At 49.1% G+C, this 20,734-nt stretch overlaps 9 protein-coding genes across 9 annotated transcripts; 5 read left to right on the top strand and 4 right to left on the bottom strand.

The window, feature by feature from the left end:
* Positions 1–126: 126 nt before the first annotated feature.
* On the top strand, positions 127–940 carry K444DRAFT_548844 (uncharacterized protein; the record flags this gene model as incomplete). The annotated part of the gene is made up of 2 exons (XM_024876403.1): positions 127–550; positions 621–940. 2 exons carry the CDS (start codon positions 127–129, stop codon positions 938–940), a joined length of 744 nt encoding a protein of 247 aa, XP_024726436.1.
* Positions 941–2,496: 1,556 nt separating this feature from the next.
* K444DRAFT_289970 (uncharacterized protein) lies at positions 2,497–4,643 on the top strand. Its single transcript, XM_024871642.1, has 5 exons — positions 2,497–2,828; positions 2,881–2,943; positions 3,050–3,595; positions 3,643–4,436; positions 4,517–4,643. The coding sequence occupies exons 1-5, from the start codon at positions 2,730–2,732 to the stop codon at positions 4,545–4,547; spliced, it is 1,533 nt and encodes a 510-aa protein (XP_024726437.1). The 5' UTR covers positions 2,497–2,729; the 3' UTR covers positions 4,548–4,643.
* A 1,988-nt stretch (positions 4,644–6,631) lies between these two features.
* K444DRAFT_289979 (uncharacterized protein) lies at positions 6,632–7,314 on the bottom strand. The gene has a single exon (XM_024871643.1). It carries the CDS (start codon positions 7,099–7,101, stop codon positions 6,691–6,693), a length of 411 nt encoding a protein of 136 aa, XP_024726438.1. The 5' UTR covers positions 7,102–7,314; the 3' UTR covers positions 6,632–6,690.
* A 388-nt stretch (positions 7,315–7,702) lies between these two features.
* K444DRAFT_670771 (uncharacterized protein) lies at positions 7,703–9,549 on the bottom strand. Its single transcript, XM_024887669.1, has 2 exons — positions 8,759–9,549; positions 7,703–8,680 (listed from the first exon to the last, which is right to left on the bottom strand). Exons 1-2 carry the CDS (start codon positions 9,148–9,150, stop codon positions 7,936–7,938), a joined length of 1,137 nt encoding a protein of 378 aa, XP_024726439.1. The 5' UTR covers positions 9,151–9,549; the 3' UTR covers positions 7,703–7,935.
* Positions 9,550–12,195: 2,646 nt separating this feature from the next.
* Positions 12,196–12,789, top strand: K444DRAFT_290092 (uncharacterized protein). Its single transcript, XM_024871646.1, has one exon. The coding sequence runs from the start codon at positions 12,283–12,285 to the stop codon at positions 12,661–12,663; it is 381 nt and encodes a 126-aa protein (XP_024726440.1). The 5' UTR covers positions 12,196–12,282; the 3' UTR covers positions 12,664–12,789.
* Positions 12,490–13,791, top strand: K444DRAFT_290074 (uncharacterized protein). The gene is made up of 2 exons (XM_024871645.1): positions 12,490–12,743; positions 12,798–13,791. Exons 1-2 carry the CDS (start codon positions 12,700–12,702, stop codon positions 13,693–13,695), a joined length of 942 nt encoding a protein of 313 aa, XP_024726441.1. The 5' UTR covers positions 12,490–12,699; the 3' UTR covers positions 13,696–13,791.
* Positions 13,792–14,368: 577 nt separating this feature from the next.
* K444DRAFT_290007 (NAD(P)-binding protein) lies at positions 14,369–15,677 on the bottom strand. The gene is made up of 3 exons (XM_024871644.1): positions 14,982–15,677; positions 14,804–14,931; positions 14,369–14,752 (listed from the first exon to the last, which is right to left on the bottom strand). Exons 1-3 carry the CDS (start codon positions 15,430–15,432, stop codon positions 14,615–14,617), a joined length of 717 nt encoding a protein of 238 aa, XP_024726442.1. The 5' UTR covers positions 15,433–15,677; the 3' UTR covers positions 14,369–14,614.
* Positions 15,678–17,026: 1,349 nt separating this feature from the next.
* K444DRAFT_648821 (uncharacterized protein) lies at positions 17,027–17,847 on the top strand (the record flags this gene model as incomplete). The annotated part of the gene is made up of 3 exons (XM_024885512.1): positions 17,027–17,096; positions 17,239–17,650; positions 17,715–17,847. The coding sequence occupies 3 exons, from the start codon at positions 17,027–17,029 to the stop codon at positions 17,845–17,847; spliced, it is 615 nt and encodes a 204-aa protein (XP_024726443.1).
* Positions 17,848–17,934: 87 nt separating this feature from the next.
* Positions 17,935–20,159, bottom strand: K444DRAFT_670775 (cytochrome P450). Its single transcript, XM_024887670.1, has 9 exons — positions 19,968–20,159; positions 19,731–19,898; positions 19,308–19,678; positions 19,039–19,263; positions 18,854–18,971; positions 18,564–18,797; positions 18,341–18,507; positions 18,242–18,289; positions 17,935–18,196 (listed from the first exon to the last, which is right to left on the bottom strand). The coding sequence occupies exons 1-9, from the start codon at positions 20,034–20,036 to the stop codon at positions 18,088–18,090; spliced, it is 1,509 nt and encodes a 502-aa protein (XP_024726444.1). The 5' UTR covers positions 20,037–20,159; the 3' UTR covers positions 17,935–18,087.
* Positions 20,160–20,734: the final 575 nt, after the last annotated feature.

Raw genomic sequence — 20,734 nt, forward strand, 5'->3', positions numbered from 1 at the left:
TCTAACTTCAGACTCTATAAAACACGCTTGCATACCAATGCTACAATATGGGCAGAGCAATCTTTCTTTAATTCGTAAAGACAATTTCACGAGTCTCAAGTCGACTATTGTGCTGCGTACATAACCATGTCTTCGAACACAGCAACACCATATAGTTCCAACTATGAATGCGTGTCCGACAATTGCACCCGACTACTTGCCGCTCAAATGATCTCAAATGCCAAATCTCCTATCACGAGCACTTCCTACATACTCGACAATGCATGCGGTCTCGGCACCGTCAGCAAGCAATTCAAACTGTTGCATCCACACGCTACAATCCTAGTAACGGACATAGCTCCAGGAATGATCGACGAAATTCAGCAAACAATAAAGGCGAATGGATGGAGCAACATGTATACCGAAATACTGGATGTCCGCGATCTTTCTACTTTGAGAGATGAGACGTTCACGCATGTCATCACCAATCTGGGGTTGCCTGTGCCTGGTGACCTAGAATCTAGCACAAAGATCGTGAACGAGATTTTTCGAGACTCAAAGATAGGAGGAGGTGCTCTGGTTTCTACCTGAGCTGGTAAGAAATTCTTTCTTCACATGAGGAAAGAGATGCTGATTTCCAGAAGATCGAGTCTGGTTGACAGCATTCTACAACGCAGCACGAGCAGTCCGCCCAAATGAAACACCCGATTCGTTCATAGCACTGAAGCCTGAGATTCCCCATGCCTCATGGATCATTGAACAGCTTGAAGAGAGAGGCTCCGGCAACAATGTGGAAATCAAGACTTGTGTGACGTACACGATGGCTACGAGCTTGGATGAAATGACGGAGAACATGATGCTTGCAAGAGAAATGTTCTTTTCAAGATTTACGAAGGAAGGAACTGAGATTGTGGAACCGAGATTGTGGAACCTATTCTCAAGGAAGAGTTGCAGAAAGTGAGGACATTTGAGAGCGTTGAAGGGGGGGGGGGATGAGGATCGAGGTGAAAGCTTGAATTGGAACTGGGTGGAAAATGGGAGATGGACATGAGGTCCCGGTTTAGAAATAGGTACTCATTAAGGCAATTGTCTTGGAGAAGTCTCTTTTGTGATCAGACCTGTTTAGCACTGCTACCCACCGAGGAACGGATCAGCGTCCCCATTGAGAGTGCGCCTGATTGGTTGTAGGCAAGACGTAGAATACCGTAATGAAAGTTCACACTAAAAGGATTCGAACACAAACTTTTAGGGTATACGATGGTAATGTAGAGAGCGTTTATTTGTGAAAGTAGCCAAAAGGCTTATGATAAAAAGAGCAAGGCTCAATGCAAATGGAAGGGAGATGGTGCTCACGTGACCGCCAATCCTAACCCGCCGCTGCACGTGGTTTCCCTCCATGGCCTTTCCCTCTTCCTTCCTTCCTTTCAGCGTCTCTCCAACCAACATCGCCACCTCGCATGGAGCACATGCGAATCGAAAGCTCTTCTCCAGACAACCCGATTGAGACCCCCGCAATCACATCCGTTCTGACATCCCCTCATTCCTGACAGGCTTCACCACTCCTCAGCGTCACATGTGATGCCGAAGTTGACCCCGTCGTGCCACAACCACACCGCAAGGCGCATCTCGAGTAATAACAATGGAACTAAGGAAGCCGGCGATACTTCCTCGAATGCTCTGCCCTTCTCGACAGCGACAATTGATTGGCTCTAAGGCGACAACGTTTGTTCTGTTGTCCAACTCCGCTTTCCTCATCAACAGGCATCCTCCACCCACGGGAAAGTCGACCCAGGAAAAGATGCAACTGGGGTCAGATATTGCGTAGTCTTGTCCTGACTTGGTTCTGGCGATCCGGCACAGTCCGGGCGTCCTTGCCGTCTGTAAATCCAGTGCTGGCAACGTTGGGATTTTCCATCTTTGCAATGCTTCTGCGTTTTGCTCGTTGGGCGAGTTTCTGGCGCTGCTGGACAATCTGAATCCAATATCTACTAGGGACTTTGTTCCCTGTTTCCTCAAGTGCGGGTCTGAGTGCTTCGAGCACTGCCGGATGACCAGCTGGAATATTGTTTTCTTTTAAAAAGATTTCTTCGCGTTTTGCTTCTTCATTGTGCCTCTGTACACACAGGGCACGGCCGCGATTGCCGACAGGGATGAACAAGATTCCCCCAGTACCAACGTTCCTGGCGTCTGCACATATACTTCTTACGGTGTATGTTCGCAACCAGGTCTGCCCAGGTTCTCCACAGAGCACTATTCCTGGTTTGAGCATTAGATTCAAGATCATGTTCACGGGTAACTCGGCGTAACTTCTTATTTCAGTCTGGCTCTCCTAGTTCTACGTCAGCGTTCTAAACATATGCTTGTGTTCTCCTTGCACCTCTTGGTGCAGACATCTAACGCTGAGATAGCAGAACAAGCTACCCATCGTCAACCACAGAGGCACACTCATCACATTTTTTTCACGCCGAGACAGGGTTTTGCGGAGGTTCCTGCACTCTTTGCACCCGTTGCGAGCTGCAAGATCTCCCATCCTTGATGCACTTGCATTCACTGTAATCACAAGGAAGTTTCTGAGTTTCTCTAAGATGGATATCATTTCACCGAGGCTGGGTAGCCATGCAGAAACCATACAAGTGATGGCATACTAGGCAAAGCCAGGAATATAGTATCACCTTCCCAAATTCTCCGTCAACCTTCTCCAACAGACAGATTTTCCTCGACTCTCATTAGGACCTGTCGCCTCGCGAGCCATGAAGCTGATCACTGCCTTGTCAATCCTGAGCCTCGTTGGCGTCACAGCTGCCCAAGAAAGCTGTACAGCCCTGGCTACTCTTGTACCGTCCTGTGCTGTGAGGCTCTATCGGTTTTCGTTTCCTCTTCGAGTTTGCTGACCTTGTGAAGACGGGCTGTATTAGTTCAGCGGCTTCGGTCCTTGGTTGTGCTGACGGAGACTTCTCCTGTCAAGTAAGTTCAAATCTGTTAGTCTGCTGATCTAAGGGCCTTTACTATCGAACCCCAATCCCGTCTCTTGGGAGAGCCGGTTCGTTAGTTCCTGCTGACAACGTCTCAGTGTCAACCAGCTATATCAAATTCTATAGTTATTAAGGCTCTGGGATGCGCAACGAGCGCTTGCGGCTTGGTAACGGCGCTTGCTGCCAAGGTTGATGCTGGGGCTGTCTGTTCGTGCATTACTTCTGCTGCCAATGTGAATGCCACAACAAGTTCAACGATTGTCATTACAACATCTTCAACAGCAATTCCTACGAACTCTTCAACGTCGTCAGCCTCCCCAGGAAGCCCCGCGAGTGCCAGCACATTAGCACCCACAACAAATGCATCAACCTCGTATCCGACAACCATCTTGCCAGCAAGCACCTCATCCAGCCAACCGACCTATAGCTCAAATTCTACCTTCACATTCTCTTCGCCATCCAGCCAGCGGGTTTATAGCTCAAATTCCACCTTCAATTCCTCTTCGTCGAGCCAGCCAGTCTATAGCCCCAATACAACCTTCACATCCTCATCGGCAACACCCCCCCGGACAATCACATCACCTCCTAGTTGTATAGCTGGAAGCCCTTGCGCGGCACAGCAATCGGCAATTCCACCATGTGGGGTAAGATGAGTGGTCTCTCTTTTTGATATACTTGCTGACCAAAATAGACATCCTGCCTCTTCTCTGCTGCCTCTTTGGTTAGCTGTTCATCTACTGATATTGCTTGCCAATGCTCCAACTTCCTCTCAATTCAAGCTGCCGGTGCCGGTTGTGTTGTGGGAGCTTGTGGCTTGACAGCAATTGCAGTACTGAACTCTGCCAATGCACTGTGTGCTTGTGTTACTGCAAGTCCAGCTTGCTCGAGCTCGGCTACAATCCTAGTTGCCTCAAGAAGTTCGACGTTCTCCTCCTCTCCACATCCCACAAACTCGACGATGGTATCGTATCCCACCAATTCAACGTCCTCACCACACCCTACCAATTCAACGACGCTCTTGTATCCTACTAACTCGACGTCCTCTCTACATCCTACCAATTCCACGTCGTCTCTACACCCTACAAACTCGACAATGCTCTCGTATCCTACCAATTCGACGTCGTCATGCTTGAATACTACGCACGTCACACCCCCGGTCTCCCGTTCACACTCTGAGAAGATCACTTCTCATTCGCACTCGGAGAAGATCACCTCACATTCGCATTTTGTGAAGACCACTTCTCAAGCCTCGCCCTCGCCAGTCTCACATCCTTCCTCCACTCCATCCTGCTCATCCAATTCCACTAGTAGTGGGGGAGGATCAGGACCAGGATCCGGCAGTGGGTCAGCGAGCGGTTCAACTGGTGGATGGGGGAAGCCTGGGAACGGATCGGGTTATAAATCAGGGAGCGGTTCAGAAAGCGACTCGGAAGGCAGTTTGGGAGGAGCACCAGGGAACAGTTGTGGAAATGCTTCCGGGAGTTGGTCAGGGAATTCCTCAAGCGTATTAGGATATGCAGCAAGCGGTTCATCGGGTGGTTTAGGAAGCGCAAGCCCGACTGCAGGACCACTTCCTGGCGAAACCACGGCCGGTAGCCCCGCTCAATTTACTGGAGGTGCGAATAAGTTTCATGCTGCGATCACAATGCTGGGGGCGGCGGCTTTGGCGGCGGTTGTGCTGTAAGAGTGTGGGCTAGAAGGCAATATTTATGTTTTCAATGGGTGACTCTTAATTGGGATTAGGCCTCGAAAGGTAGGATATATCTAATTTCTACAATAAATCACGACCATTATTGATGCGGCAGAACTAGTGGTTGAGAAATCTATTTTTGAAACTTGAGGCGTAATGCAGGAGGCAACGTTTTCCAGGCTTGGGAGAACAGAGCAATCGAACAGCAGTTCCTTTCTAAATGGCTTCCACACACAGCTTCTGTCACTCCATTTCGTTATTTCTAGAGCAGCAGATTCAGCAGTCAGGGTTCCGTTGTATCCCACAATTGTGTACATTTCGGCTATTATCAGATCTTGTGATCTCTCAGGCTGGCCGGCAATTCAGGGATAAAATCTAGAGTTGCCGGAGCTCGAAATAATATATCTTATCCTAGACTTAACTTCATTCGCATTAAGTGGTTCAATCTGATTATTAGGCTTGGCGGGAGATGGTTAATTGAGACTTGATACACCCCAATCGAAACAATGAAGATTCTTCGTCTTGGCATCGATTCTACATTGATGCCAAGTCTTGAAGGGCCCGGTTTGTGCAACGTAGATATGTTGCTACCGAATCAGCAATAAATGAGATCTGAAATCCGTGATTGAGATGCGAAGAATATATGTATTCCTCCAGTTTAGTTTAGTCACGTCTTTAGGGCATTAATTAATTTGAGAGCACAGCAAATTGTACCTCGCAACCCACGACTCCATGGAATCGAGTCAACTGCTCTATGAATTGAGCTACCAGGATGTTCAAACACTTCTTGGCTTTCTTTGGTGTTGGGAGAGTATTTTAAGTGTTATAGCTGCTCAGCACTATCCGATTTCTGGGGTCTATACAGCAATCAATAACCAGACGGGTGCGAGACCATTGATAAGGAATATCAATGAATTCCAGAAAGACATTCCATTTTGGTATGAGAATGAGAGAATATTATAAAGCGGAGAGCCGCTGATTTTCTAGGTGTCTCTATATCCAAGCACTTATAATTCTTCAACAGACTCCAAAAGATAATCAATTCTCCTGGTTCTAAATTTCTGGGACAGTAGCTCACTCTAAACCTCTACACCAAGCTAACATCTGATGCAAGAATCCATGGAAAGGCATGGATTTCATTAGACAATGTCCAAAGAAATCCAAAATCCATGGTGTCCGGCTGTTGCACCCATTACAGTCCTCTTTTCCAATGTGGCATCGACCATACCTGGCTTTATTTGAGGTAATATCAAGCTGCGTAAACTCAAGACTCCTCTAATAATCTTCAGCAAGTTCTTGCAGTCCATATTCAAACTCCTGCCAAAACCTACAATTCCAAGGAGTACCAAACTGCAGCAGACAATTTCTGAATCCCATATTGGGACTGGGCATCAGACTGCAGAATGCCAGAAGTTATCAATAAGTAACAGTGCTCATCACCACACCAGCAGGACAAGCAAACGTTCCAAACCCTCTCCTATATAAACTTCAGCAGTACCCTCTGAATTCAATTTTGTTCCATGACGATTATCCCGGAGACGGGGTACTAAACATCTATCCCACTTCAATGAGACCCCTAGATAACGGGACGTCTAACCCTAACAGCGTGAACAGCAACCTAGGAGGCTCTGGGTTGAAGGCGAATACTATAAGTTCCGTTTCACACCGAATTTAGGGTAGAAAAGATCACGAGGGGCACAGAATTCAGCTTCAACGTAATAAACTACAACGAAATGGCGACCAGCTTCTCAGGAAGCACCGCGTTTGAGTTCGTGCATAATCAAGTGCATTGTGCAATCGGGGGTTTCAACCCGAGTAACCCGGGACACATGGCTACGTTTTCTTACTTGGTTTTTGATCCGATTGTGTTTGTTCCTCCCCTCCCCCTCCCCTTCCTCCTTTCCCCTCTCACCCCAATTTCGCGATTGGTAATTGGTGTTTGATACTGGGACAGCTTCCTTCACCACGCCAATACAGACCGCCTCATCGCCCTCTGGCAAGCCATGAACCCCGGCTCCTTCATGAACCCAGACATCAAGCCGAAGGTAGCTATACTGTTGCGATCGTAGAGAATATCACGGTGGATACGCCGCTGGCTCCTGTTTTGCATAGGAGATGGGAGGACGGTTTGGACGAGTGGGAGGGCGAGGTATATTGGGGTTTCGGGTATGGGTATCTGGGATTGGAAGGTGTTAGTGCTGTTTTTTTTGTTTCACGAGGGGAAGGGAGAGAGGGGGGAGTGGAAGGGAGAGAGGGGGGAGTGGAAGGGAGAGAGGGGGGAGTGGAAGGGAGAGAGGGGGGAGTGGAAGGAGAAAGGGGGTGACGAAGGAGGAATGCTGATTGTGACAGTGGATACCGAATTCGAACTTGACGGAGCAGGTTGTGGCCGATACGAGCAAACAGGTGCTGAAGATGCATTGGCCGGGTGGGAAGTAGACTGTCTGACCGAGGACGGGGCATTAGAAGGCGCAGTATTTTCAAGAAAAGAAGGTTATAACAGTAGAGAGTAAAAGTGAGTGGTGAAAGTTGAGAAGAAGAAGCCTCTGTTGGCAAACTGCTAAGGCTGGCGGGCGAGAGGAGGTGAACCAATGAACCACTTCAGTGAACCAGGGTAGCGCTACCGAATGGAGGCACGAATTGAATCTGTTTTAGCAAATCAACTGAATATCTCCAACCTAAGGTATGTGACTGTTCATGCGATGTGTGATGGTGGGGTGGCTGAACCAAGACTGCGGTATCCAGGTGGGGCACGTGATCAAACAACGATCCAATAGTACGGTATTGTTGCAAGTAGCAGAGGGGGGAGGTGTTGTGCATATGGTGTCCGTGAGCACTCATGCACGCCATTCGTGAGTCTTGCGGGCCAATAAAACTGGCCGCTGGGGGCCAAGTATATTTTTAGACCCGGCCTTGTCGTCGGGGAACCAGAGTTCTGGGACGGAACGGCACACTTTTCACCAACTTTCACTCATCCCAAGCCTTCTAGAATCTCTCTTGGAAAGAAGCGGTTGGAAATTCTTTACACGTGATGAGCCAGGGGAGGGAAGTAAGTTGAAGATATGCTTTGATTTCTTGAACCTTTGTTTGACGCCGGTTCCCAAATGCGTATATATTTATAAACCGAGACCCAGACCCAGACCCAAAATGAAAGCCAGAAAAATCTGATCGCAGCTCTTGTTTTCAGCTCTGGCAAGGAAAAACCGCTAGAGTCCGATGCAGCGCTAAACCAACCCTATACCTAAAAATAAAGATGAGGATGCCCCTTTACAATGCTCGCTTCGCTTGCAAAATGCATCAACAAGTCACCACCGCTGCTGTCTTCGCCTCCTTCCACCCATCTCCTACCATCAGGAAACACCATTCTCCCTTGGTAACGGGAGTGATATCTTCAAAGCCATTGGGCGTAGTAGGACCTCTTCGGTGTGGTCCGCGATCTGGTCGCATCCCATCGACACCTGCGTCCTTCCCCTTGGCGCTCTCGCCAACTTCCACGAGCGCAGAGCCTTCCTCGTCACAGTCGCTCGAGTTCTCGCTGCTGCTAGAACTATCTGTCTCTGCGGTGGGACTCTGGTCTCCGAATCCGACGGAAATTTTCATCCTTCTGATGTCTTTCATAGCGAAGCTCGTCTTGAGAGGAGGCGGCGACTTGCGCTCCTCGTTCGCGACTTCGATGCCGCCGGTGCGGGCTTGTCCGCCATATGCGGTCTTGTACCCTTCATTCACGTCCACGAGGGCCGCGAGACTGACGCCTAGCCATTCGTATGCGCGCATCAAGTACCCCTTTGTGATTCGTCGGCCGTTCTGAGCGAGGACCAGCCGGCGCAGCTCGTCGACGGCGGAGGTCAGGTCCACGGGTGAGAGCGTGCGCGAGTAGCTGTGCAGTTGGCATTTGAAGGTGTAGACGTGGTCAAGGGAGAGGAGGGTGAGGCCTTCCGAGGAGAAGAGGACCTCATTTTGGGTGAGGGAGCGTCGGATAAGGTCGTTGGTTGCGGGGCAGGTGATGGTGTTTGTGAGAGGGTGGGAGGAGAGCCAACCTGATCTTGGGAGAAAATTAGTTTTGTTTGTGACAAAAGACATAGAAAAAAAGGGGGGGGGGGAAGGCGAGGTGATGACTTACCCAATGGGGAATTTATTTTCTGCTTTAGCGATTGTGGCGCGGAGTATCTTTTCGGCCTTTTCTGTCAAAGTGCTCATATGTAGCAAACTGAGCCCGTAATTACTGTTTGTCCTGGCAAGTGTGGATGAAGCATTGCTGAAGAATGCCTTGGCTGGAGATATGGTAACAGATGGAGTCGGTGGCTCAGGTGCTTTCGGTGGTTCTGATAATGGTATTCCTGGGATGTTGATGTCTTTGCGGACAACAATCAGGGAAATATGTAAACGCTTCCTTGCCAGTCTTTTCGAAACATATTCGAGAGCAGACAATAGCTGTGGAGGAAGCTGTTTGATGTCGAGAAGAGAAGGTCCCGCTTCAAGCGGCGACGATATGTATTGTTTTGAAATCGGCATAATGAAGGTATTTTCTCAATATTGGTGATGATCTCGTTGATCTATGACGTCGAGCTGTGCAGTTCGGGAAATTTTATGGGAAAAGGGATGATAGGATTTCGAAGGTTCGCACTCAACTCACGCATGCGCGATAGAGAGGTTGAGTATCGTGACAATAGGTCTCGAAGTCGTCGTTGAAGAGATATAAAGAGCACGAGCAAAAGTTCGTTGACGCTGCTACCAAGAATACATTAGAGGAACGCGAGACACCCTACCTTTGAAGTATGTTTAGCGCATTGAAGCTATCCAAAATAGAAGTACCTCGGCCGCTCCCGCATCGACCATTGAGATGAAGACCTGGAGAGTAGGCGCTTGGAGACGCGATACGGGAAGAAGATGATGCTATTTTCGGGACGCAACGAGAAGTTGATTGGATGAATGGGGGGACTACGTCGATGTGCGCAAAAATAGATACGTGGCGCTTTGAGGGCCAGGCCCAGAGCGGGGTTGTTGATAGAAGTCTGCCCAAGCTCGCTATTTCACTCATACTTCGCCAATGGCCAGGCCTCTTCTCTTCCCAGCCAGAGTGGATATATTACCGCCTTACGTGGAAATAGCAGCCGAGATCTATTTTTATTTTTAGCTCGCAGCTCTCCCGCATCTGCAAGGCGCGCCCATCTGGACCCCGTCATCGCAGCCCTGAAGCACATCCACGACCTGTGACTGGACCATCAACACGGATAGGCGCATGCTGCTGCAACCCAAGATAGGAACATTCATGCTCAACACCTCCCTGGGCTTGGATAGAGATCGCCCAGCAGACCGATAACCATCCATCTCCGCCCCATCTTGGACGGGCCACCTCGGCGAGAGCCGCCCGTGACCTCGCATCCCAGCGGTTAGGATGCATATGCTTCTTTTTCGATATCAGGAGTTGTTTCGAGGAGATGACAATGAGGACCGTTTTGCTGCATTGCATCATTCTGGTCAGAATCAGGTCGACGACGTGGCAGTCACATGCATACAACCTTGTGTCACCTTAATTCTATTTTCATTACCACCAACCAGCGAGATGCCCTCACGGATCTCTCCAGTTCGGCCTTTGGACACCCCAGATTGAGGCTCAAGTGTGCCGGGTTCGGGTTCAGGATTCCGAGCGCTTCCCAAACACGGCCTGCATGCCGGCAGAATTTCGTCAATGTACCTGCTTGACTTAGAGTGCTTCATTACTGGGCAACGGGTTGGGGGGCCCAGTGGTCTCTGCTGGTTCTGTTTTATACTCGCCATGACCACGAACCGGAACACTCGAGGAGTGGGACTCTGGAATCACTGTCTTGCACTTGCCCTGTCTGACATTGCGGTCATAGAACGAGGCTACTCAAGTATGGGTGAAGCTTCGCTTTGATTCAAACCACGGAAATTTCGAACATCCTCACCTCTGTTCGGTTTAACAGACACACGAGTATGAGAGATACACCCGAGACACTCACCGCAAGCTCAAATCACAAGCTCAGAAAGAGTATCAGCTAATTATTCTTGTTCAAACACCACATCGGATTGCCGCTCGCCGATAGAAATCTTTCAAACCGAAGTTACCGAAACAGCGGTATCTGTATCTCGATTAGAGAGTGTTTTTGTCGTTACATTGTGAACCCAGCAGTTCTATGGCGCCGCTCCCGTTATCAGGTAAGTTGCGGCCAAGTAATCTTGGTTCTGGTTATACAATTCAAAGACGCGCAGAGCTCGATGCATGCGTCAAAGGCAAGGATGAAAGATGATGCAAGATTGAAGCCAACTTGCACATCTCTCCTGCAATGTTTTGTGAAAGTCAAGCCCGCCGAGGGAGGAGACCCAATGGTAGAAAGGGAGGTGTGAATTGCGCCGTTAGATGCGGGACAAATTCTTGATGCCACTGCGGTCCCTGTCGCAAATGAAGTGGATGCTATTGCGGATGTAGACCGAGTCTTCGTACCGCTAAGCATTATTGGCTTTTGAGGGAAAAGAAGAAAAACAGTCGCTATCGCTGCTTGGAATTTTATCTCGGACTCACGATCTGAGTTAGATTCTCCACCTAGACTCTAGTGATTTTTCCCAGCTGAGATAGATCCACCGACAGCTCCACACCAACAGCGACTCCAATGACAACAACGCAAACCAGACCAAGCAGGAACCAGAACGAAGACGCTTATCACCGAGTCGCCTTATTGTGATGCCAGGAGACCCACTTTCAATTGCGATCGGGCTCGTGTTATGGAGTGCCTGTGGACCATCATGAATGACTGCTTCCGGGGCTTGTAAGAAGTTCTAATAAACATCAGGCCAGTTGAGAATGGACTTCTGCTGAGTTGCTGAATTTACTGGCTTTGGAATTTCGTAGGCCACTCTTTAGAGATTGTCCTTGTTCATATTCAAGTTTATTGAAGTAGCTGAAAAGAGTGGATTTCAGACAAGGCGATGATGTGGATATTGTCTGCGCTTCAACGCTGATGAGTTGCTTGGTTTCGCAGACAGTTACAAAACCTTTCCTACACATTCCAAGCTCAGAATTGCTTTTGGGCAGTGGGAATTTCGCGGCCCTCGTCGCCGTATACATTTCACATTCCCCTCAGCGACCTGGACCACACCATTTCCACCAAGGCCAGCTACAGTAGAAGGGTTGTGAGCTCGGAGATAGTCAATAAATAATTTTAATAGCATCCCGATTGAACACCGAGCTTCAAGTCCCTTACTTAGATTGAGACTCGCGTAGAAGGGGAGGATAATGGTCAGCATTGTTAGTAATCCATCCCCAGCTGAGAAATAATCGACTCGACGAAAGGGAATCACAGTAGTTTGATCACGTGACTTAAACCACCCACTCCAGATTCTCCCCCTCTATAACAATACCAAGGCTTATATCAGGATTTATATAGCCCCAGGAAAAATCCAGGTTAGTTCTAGTCATGTTCAGTGCCTTTCAAAATCTTGGAGCTCTTGGAAATCCCGTGATCTTAATCCAGCCAATGATAACCATCCTGTGTGAAAAAGGGGTCCGCTGCGCCTCGTTTGAACCAGTTGCCGCGCCTATTTGAACCGCCCTTCACAACGAGACAAGAAGTTCCTCATCCTTTGCCTCAATATAGTTCCTTGATATATTTCCGTTCCACACATGAAATGGCGGAAACAGGGACGATTTCCAACATCATTGGAGTCATCGGAGCAGGCACTAGAGTCTCTTTCACCCTGTTCCAGTTCGGAGCCTCGATTGGCTCGGCTGGTACAGAAGCCAGGACGATTGGTACCGAGATAACCTTGTTTTGCTCTGTCCTGAAGCAGCTACAGTCCACTTTTACCAACGCGAGGTCATTCAGACAATCGATCAGTGCAATTGATACGATCCATGAGGTTCTAGATCAGTGCCAAGAAATCTTCAAGGATATAGAGTCGATCATCGATGGGTTGCAAAAGCGCAAGGCTGCCACCCTGGAGCCGTCCTCGCAGTTCATCTCACGCGTCAGATGGACGTCCAAGAAATCGAAGCTTCAGTTGTTGTGAACGAGACTCGAATCATGCAAAATCACGTTACATATTATGCTTACGACTTTGGACTTTGCACAGAAGATTGCAACGAGAAAGTGAGTGCAATACTTTCTTTTGGATCGTATTAGTTTGACTCACTCTTTGAATAGGCTTTCGACGATTGAGTCGCAAGAAGAAGATGATCAAGAGGAAGCTGTCACTCAAACTTTGATCATTGCTCAACAGGCCACTATTGCCGAACTTGAGAGACTCGAAGAGGAGCAAGAATCCACGGACATCGACCACCCCTTGTCAGCGGACGAGGAAATCAATCCAAACTCCGAGGGACAATCAGCCACGGCACCAACTCATCCATCCATTCCTCCAAGCCCAAGGAACGAAGCAAACAGAAGATCAGCATATCTAAATGACATCCTGCTCGGTAGCAGTATCGATGCAGACCCTCGCCCCCGCAGTTTGGAGAGCAACTGGACTTCAACGCATTCATGGCGACAATCCTCAACTTCATCGCGACAGTCTGTCTACCTTCTACAAAAGTGGACAGACCAGGGCGGCGAGAAACCTGGTACCCTTGACACCACGTCCTCCCCGCCAATCCCAACAGAAACTGAACGTTTACGTGAATTGGAACTACAGCTTTCACAAAGCCTTCAAACTCACCAAGAACTGAAAGCCAGCTATGAGGCTCGGGAACAAGAAGCCGAAGAGACCAACCGCAAGAAGCTCAGCCAGCTGGAGAATGATTACCAATCCGCAGTACACTATGTTAAGGGCACTGAGAAGCTGCTCAAGCGTATGAAAGAGGAGTTGGCGAAATATAAAGCTGATATGAAGAAGATGGAAGCCAAAGTGATCTACGTGACAATCCAGTTGAATAAAAGTAGGGCCGACTATACGAAGATCAAGGAGGAGGCAGAAGAAGCCAAAGCGACCTACGAGGCCAGGGAAAAAGAAACCGAGAAAACCTATCGAGAAAAGTTGACTCAGCTTGAGAGCGATTACCAGTCGGCCGTACATTATGTCAAAAGCACCGAGAAGTTGCTTTGAGCGTATGTATGGTGAGCTTGCGAAACACAAGGCCGATAATACAACGTTGAAGGGGAAACTCGCTGAAGCCCGGGAGAGTTCGATAAATGCCAGCCTCCCAACCAACCTCCCCGACAGCGGTTATCCCAAGTATGACTAGGAAGACTGGGAAGATGAGCTGTGGAAAGACGAAGACCATGACGCAAACATGAATGAGCCACGAGTGGGAACTCAGGAGAGGCCGACATTTTCCAGCATCGGCTCCGACAGTCGAACTCCAAGTAAGACTGCGACTCTCACCTGCCCAACATGGTCTCTCTGTACTTGCCAGGAATGCCAATCCCAGAAATCCCAAATCAATCCAAGATAAGACAAAGGCTTTCACTCCAGGGTATGTACATTTTTGTACTTTCTGCCAAATGAAGAGATGCAAGGCGGTCTCATGTTGAGATTACTCCTTATCATGAAGCCGGCTACTAACGTATTCCAGACTACTTATAGTATATAATAATTTCAATCAGAAGGGCTACCCTGCCAACATGGACGAACGGACTAGGAATTTGAAAGAACGCGGAGCCATCTGACTGCCTGATGTCAGCGGCAATCCTTGGACATGCAAGCTGCGATTTCGGGCAAGTCATACCCAGATCTAATCAAAATGTGAAACCATCGTCGTTTGGTGCCTCAATGTCCATCAACGTCATCTGCTTTGATACGTGATTTCAACGGACTGCTGCTCAGTCCTTTCAATAGATTCTGTCGCCGCTTACTTAGAAGTCTCGAGGTGTGCGATATATACAGACCCACCGTTGTATCTTCGTGTTTTCTATAGATCACAGGACGAAAATGTTCGCGTGGATTAAAAGACTTCGGATACTATGCTACAAGGCAGTACTATCAAGGAATTCTATGCATTATTATGGTATATTTAACTCCCTCCCTACATGCAAGCTGCGCCATCAATCCCGAGAACCTTTCCGTTGATCCATTCACCATCCTGACTTGCAAGGAAACAGACAACCCGCGCAATATCAATTGGTAGACCAACACGGTGCAAAGGACTCCATGTTGCAGCATACTGCCATCACTGTCAGCGGTTGAAGATCACTCTAGCGTCAATTTCTCTTACCTCGTCAACCTCCGCGTCGTTCAAGTTAGAACCGTTAGGAATGTACTCTCTGCAGACCTTGTGGTACATATCTGTCCTGATTCCACCTGGAGCAATGCAGTTCACAGTGATCTGCTTATCGCCCATGTCTAAAGAGGTTGTCAGTCAAGTTTCCGAGACGAATCCAGAATCAACTAACCAATGGCCATGCAACGAACGAAGGTCTCGATGGCACCTTTGCTACCGGAGTACAATGTGTGCTTTGGCACGCCCTTCGCTTGCCCGGTAATGCTTCCCATCATGATGAGACTGCCGCCAACAGACAGGTGCTTGTACGCTTCTCTGGCAACAAAGAATTGTCCACGGGTGTTGATGCTCATGACTCGGTCATACTCCTCCTCTGTGACGTCTTTGATGTGGCCGAATGAGACAACACCGGAGTTAGAGCAGACGATGTCAAGATGTCCGAAATAAGCAACGGCTTGGGCAAACAGAGAGATAATATCCTTAACATTGGACGTATTGGCCATGACGGCGATTGCATCGCTGCCCGAGTTCTTGATCTGAGCAACAACTTCTTCGGCCGCCTCGGCGCTGTTGGCGTAGTTGACAACAACGTTGGCTCCTCTTCTTCCCAACTCGAGAGCCATCTCTCGTCCAATCCCTCGTCCTGTCCATGAATTTAGAATCCGACATGTTTCAAGCGAGGGAAAAAAGATCACATACCTGAACCAGTCACGAGGGCGACCTTCCCGGCAAGGCTTGCAGATCCAAGTCCCAAAGGACCCCGAACTCTTGTGATTTCTGGCTCAACATGAGCGCTTCCATTTGCTGGTGCCGACACCTCAGGAACTGCTGGAGCTGCATGTCCGTTGGAGTGACCGTTGGAGTGACCATTCAATGGGGCCTCGTCTTTTGTGTGGCCATTCAATGGGGCCTCGTCTTTTGTGTGTCCATTCAATGGGGCCTCGCCATAGGTGTGTCCATCCAATGGGGCTTCGACATTGCTGTGTCCATTTGTAGCGTCCATTTTGGCGACTTAATTCGAGAAATATTGGATTGCAGAATCTAATTTGGGAGGTATGTCAATTGAGTGTAATAGAGAATGAAGAGAAGTCCTCGAGAAGCTCGTTCTTTTATATGAAGTTAGATTCGGCGACTTTGGTGGAGTCGAACTCTATCTATGCGGACGTTCGCCATTCGGACGTCCGCCCTCTCAACATCTCGCTCTACCAGCCACTGAACAGCCAAGAACATCTCGTCACCCGTGCCCATCGCTATTCGGCGTACGTGTTCATCGAGAATTGTCTGTGTCTGACTGCCATGGCACCGAGTGTCAGTCCATGCGATGCGATGCGATGGATGCATCCGTAGTCTACATCCCTCCTTTCCGGCTCGCTTAGCGGTCCTGGCTTGGCGCGGGCTCGTGGCTCAACGGATCACCATCGCATTCGGACTCTTTATTTCAGGTTGAGTGCAATCAATTTCGGAAAGCTCTTCATGTGAAGTGAGAGCTTTCATCGCAATCAAGTACTGTAATGGCAAAGTGCCTCCCTCCGAAGTCAGGGTCCAGAATTCGATGTTTCGTTTCATCCGAGTCAGCGAACCATCCACTAAAATGCACCGCCATTGCAGTCCCTCGCTAAGCGGCAGGTTTCGCATGCTACCGTTTTAACCTTACTGGACCCTGGGGACGGGCTGCACGGACGGATCCGGATCTGATGCACAGATCGGCGGGCCGGAAATCTGTCTTGTCTTGGGGAACCCGACCACACCTTACCCAGTGTACCCACAGACGTCGAGCTCATTTCATGCGTCCCCTTTGCGAAGCACTCATGGAGCTATGCAGGAGATTAGTGTCCCTGTGGACTTCTGAGCGAGAGCCGAGAGCGCGAGAGCCGAGCGCTTCCATGTGTCTTTGAAGCAGCGACTTGTCTGATTCTCACGACTCAACACCGAGAGTCCTCGGGACCTGCATTGTTCGAGAACTTCCACAACCCAACTCGCATCGCTCTTCGGCGTCTTGATGAAAGCCGACATTTACAATCTCAGTGAATTTGGGATGCGTCAAACTGGCCTCTTACCACATGCGAAGGTCACGAGGCTCAACTGTCAAGGAAGTCCTTGAATCCAAATTTAGGTGTTGATATCATGATATATGCCCCTCGTGTCCTTTTCAACCTTGCAACAAGAAGTTTCTTGTATCATACTTTTCTTGTCCTAGTCAGTATCAATATTTCCATTATGCAGATTCAACGGGTCCCTTTCTTGGCAGCATTAGCGCTTCTGTCGCTGCTGCAGTTGTCTTCCGCAGGTTCGTTCCTCCGCTCAATAGCAGGCCGAGAGGCCCTGAGCCAGCCGGAGGTCTCTACTGAGCCTCTTGCCTTCCGTCGATCTCACCCCTTGCCCCTCATCTCGCACTATCCCGTACAAGAAGGCACTGACACCATCCCCAGCCAAATCTGCAACCAAAGGCGCCACAAGCACAGCACCCAAAGCCACGGAATCTGCCCCTGCCTCCGGGACCACAAAGTCGAAAATAATCGCCATAACCGTCGGCTCCCCCACCGTCAACAAATCCCTCGTCTTCGTACCCGCCGACGTAAAAGCAAACCCAGGCGACATCCTGCAGTTCCAGTTCTCGCAGATAAACCACACCGTCACGCAATCCACGTTCGCGGAGCCATGCCAGCCGATCCAAGCATCAGACCCGACCGCGGCTGGGATCCATAGCGGCTTCGTGCCGGTGACGGCTGGTGCAAGCACGGTCACGACGTTTGATGTCCCGGTGAATGATACGAAGTCGATATTCATTTATTGTGCGCAGGGCCCGCACTGTCAGTTGGGGATGGTGATGGCTGTTAATGCGTGCGTCGCTTCCCTCCCTCCCGATCATCCCCCCTCGTACAAATAATCTAATGAAACTCAACAGAAATGGAAACGAAACACTCGCAGCATACAAATCTGCAGCAGCGAAGGCAGAGAAGAACGTCCCTGCTGCTAACTGCAAGGGCGGCGTGATGGGCTCCATACCTGCTGCGGACGCGGTGCCTCCTCCTGTGTAAGAATTTGAAGATGCATGTGGAGTCCGGCGTAAGTGCAAGAACAGAAGTTGAGCGGGACTCACGAACAAGGGAACTGGAAAAATTCTCGGTGCGATATAGATATTTTCTAACTCTTTTTTCTATTCTTTCGAGACTATCTCCTCTTTGTTCGTGTGTATTCGATCGAGGAGTAGAACAAGTATGACTCCCAGAACTTCTATGCCCTGGTGCATTTCCGATGATCAAGGGGTCTATTTCGCATCACCTGACGGACTTCAGCTTAACGAAAAGAGGTGCCTTGTCAATAATCAACGAATACATCTTCATATCAAGCCAGTTCTTGCTCTCTACGCAAAGCTCAAGATCAAAACTGTCACAGTCAGCTCCTCCCGTTCCCACTCCTCGGGGCACTCACTTCCAGAACAGCCTTCCAAGAACAAGCCTCATATAAACCATCGCAAAACTATTCCACCAAGTCAGCTTCTCGTTCAACATTAGAAATGAGGACTCTCACATCTGTCCGATGCAATTCCGCGGCCCTATGGCAAACGGGTTGACAAGACCAAGATTATCGCCTTCGTACTCCTTGTCTCCTAGCCAGCGCTCAGGAACGAAGAACTCGACGTCTTTCCATGCTGGTGCGTAGTGTCCTGCTGCATATCTGTAGACGCCGACTCGAATCTATCAACACTCTTCAGCAAACAGCATGAATTTGATTCTTGAGAGGGAGCACATACATCTCCCGGAATGTGGTCACCGCAGATCGTGTTCCCGCCAGGATTTGTGATTCTCCTGGTCGTTTCTGGTGCGGGGTGGCTGAGTCTCATAGACTCGTTGATGACAGCGTTTAGGTATTTGAGGTTGTTTATTGCTGGGCCCTTGATTTCCTCTTCGGTTTTGAAGGAGGAGCGTATTTCCTTGGTTAGGATCTGAAGCTTTGAAGGGTTCTGGAGGAGATGGTAGATCATAGCCTGGAGAGTTGGTTAGTGTTAAGGTGTCAAATCACAAGGGGCAATCCGTGTCTTACAGAGAGAGCAGAAGCAGACGTATCGCTCCCGGCAATGTTGAGGTCGTTGCTGACAACTGCCATCTCACCTTGACTGAGGCCCTTCTGACTGCCGATCTTTTTGGACATGATAGAGACCCTGATTTCAGTCAGCGTCGGCTCTAACCTTTCCACCTTCGCAGTCTACGAAGGAGATTGAAACCTACAAATCCTCGACTTCATTTTCACCCTTCTTGCCTGCGTTTCGCCTGGCTTCATGACCCTCGAACAGTCCTGCGAAGATCTTCCTCCGGATAGGAAAACTGGGAGGCTCCCCAAAACACTTGTACAGTTGCCTGCCCAAGAAGAATGGGCCTAGCGCTGCTCGCCTGGCTGAGGTTACGAGGAGATCATGGTTTTGAGATGCTATTTCTGGAAGTGTAGTGGTTTGACTTCCAAGTCAGCATTGTCATTTTGGAGTGGGGTTGATACTCACAGGGCGTGGAATGAATCTCCGAAAGTGAGATGTGCCACCGTATCGAAGCCAATACAACCCAGCCACCAGGTCATGTCAATTGGTTTCCCAACTGGTTGTTCTTTTAATCTTTTGATGAAGAGCGTAGTGTAGTCCTGCAAGAAGGGTTCTCGCTCCCGAACGGCCTTGTCGCTGAACGCAACTCCGAGAATCTTTCGAAGCCTAGAATGGTCGGCGTCATTTGGGTTGTTGAAGATTCCGCCAATACGACTCGGTGGTGTAAATTTATATTTGCCAAGCTGTTTGCCTCCCGAAGCTCGGTGAGAGCTATATATATCCCTCTCGGCGACCTCGCTGACGTAGGATAATTCGTACGGACCGACTCGCACGATCTGAAAGGATTTGAGATTTGAAAAACTTTAGTTCAGAGAATGGGGAGCTCACTGGCCCGTATTGATTGTGCAGTTCCGACATTTTGGAAGCCTTTGCACCTACAATAGCATAGTATGCGGAAGGGAGCGCTGTTGCTGCCCATAACTTTGGGCCAGGATATTTGGATATTGGATGGAAATGAAGTCTGTATACTACGACCGTCAGGATGCAAACGGCTGTCTAAAACTCTGTTAGTATGGCTTTTCGTCTTTTCGATCGATGATGTTCCAAGTTTCGGGGAACCCTTACCAACCCAGCCAGATATTGTCCTACCTGCACAACTGACAGGGATCGGGGTTGAAAGGAAATAGACGCCATGTTGAAGATAGCGAAAGTGTGTCAATGGTCGAAGAAGTTCAGATCTCGTTTCGAGGAATGACCTGGTTATCAGGATCTCCGTTGCACCACATCAGCACTGAATTTGAGCTACGGGGTCGGCGCCCCTGGAAGTATATACGTCGTGCTCGATCGTGAAATTGAAACGCGGTAATTCGTATCCTATCGGTGTTTAAAAGCGAAAACAGTCCGATAGGTGGTTTGCCGTGTCTAGTGCTGACTCCGCGACGCAAGCTGCGGGTCCCAAGGAGTTCGAGCAGTTGCCGAATGAGGGCATTGACTGTTGCGATTCAAAGGTGGAATTCTCAAACCAAACAAGTTGCCCCGAGGGATCTCCTGTGCCGAAGCTTCGTTATTTGGTGATGATGGAGTTTCGCAATATGCGAGAAGGGCATCGTTGAGAATTGCTACTCTCCAGAAGGGGAAGAGAAACCCGTGAGTGACACTGACTGCAAAGCATTTATCGTGGATTTGTCAGTGTTTATTGATCTAGAACCTTTAATTTATGAGCGATCTTGATTCCCATAAGCAGTTTAAATGTGGAAAGTTCCTGCGGTGGAAAGACTCGGCTCTCACCGCTAGACAGAAGTGGAGCATCACCTGGGGACAGGGAAAGGAGTTCAGGTGGCACTTGATTCTCATTTGGTTCGTGCCGCCTACTGCCAGTCTGGCGCACGAAA

This window comes from Hyaloscypha bicolor (genome assembly GCF_002865645.1).
Source record: "Hyaloscypha bicolor E unplaced genomic scaffold K444scaffold_190, whole genome shotgun sequence".
NCBI lineage: Eukaryota > Fungi > Ascomycota > Leotiomycetes > Helotiales > Hyaloscyphaceae > Hyaloscypha > Hyaloscypha bicolor.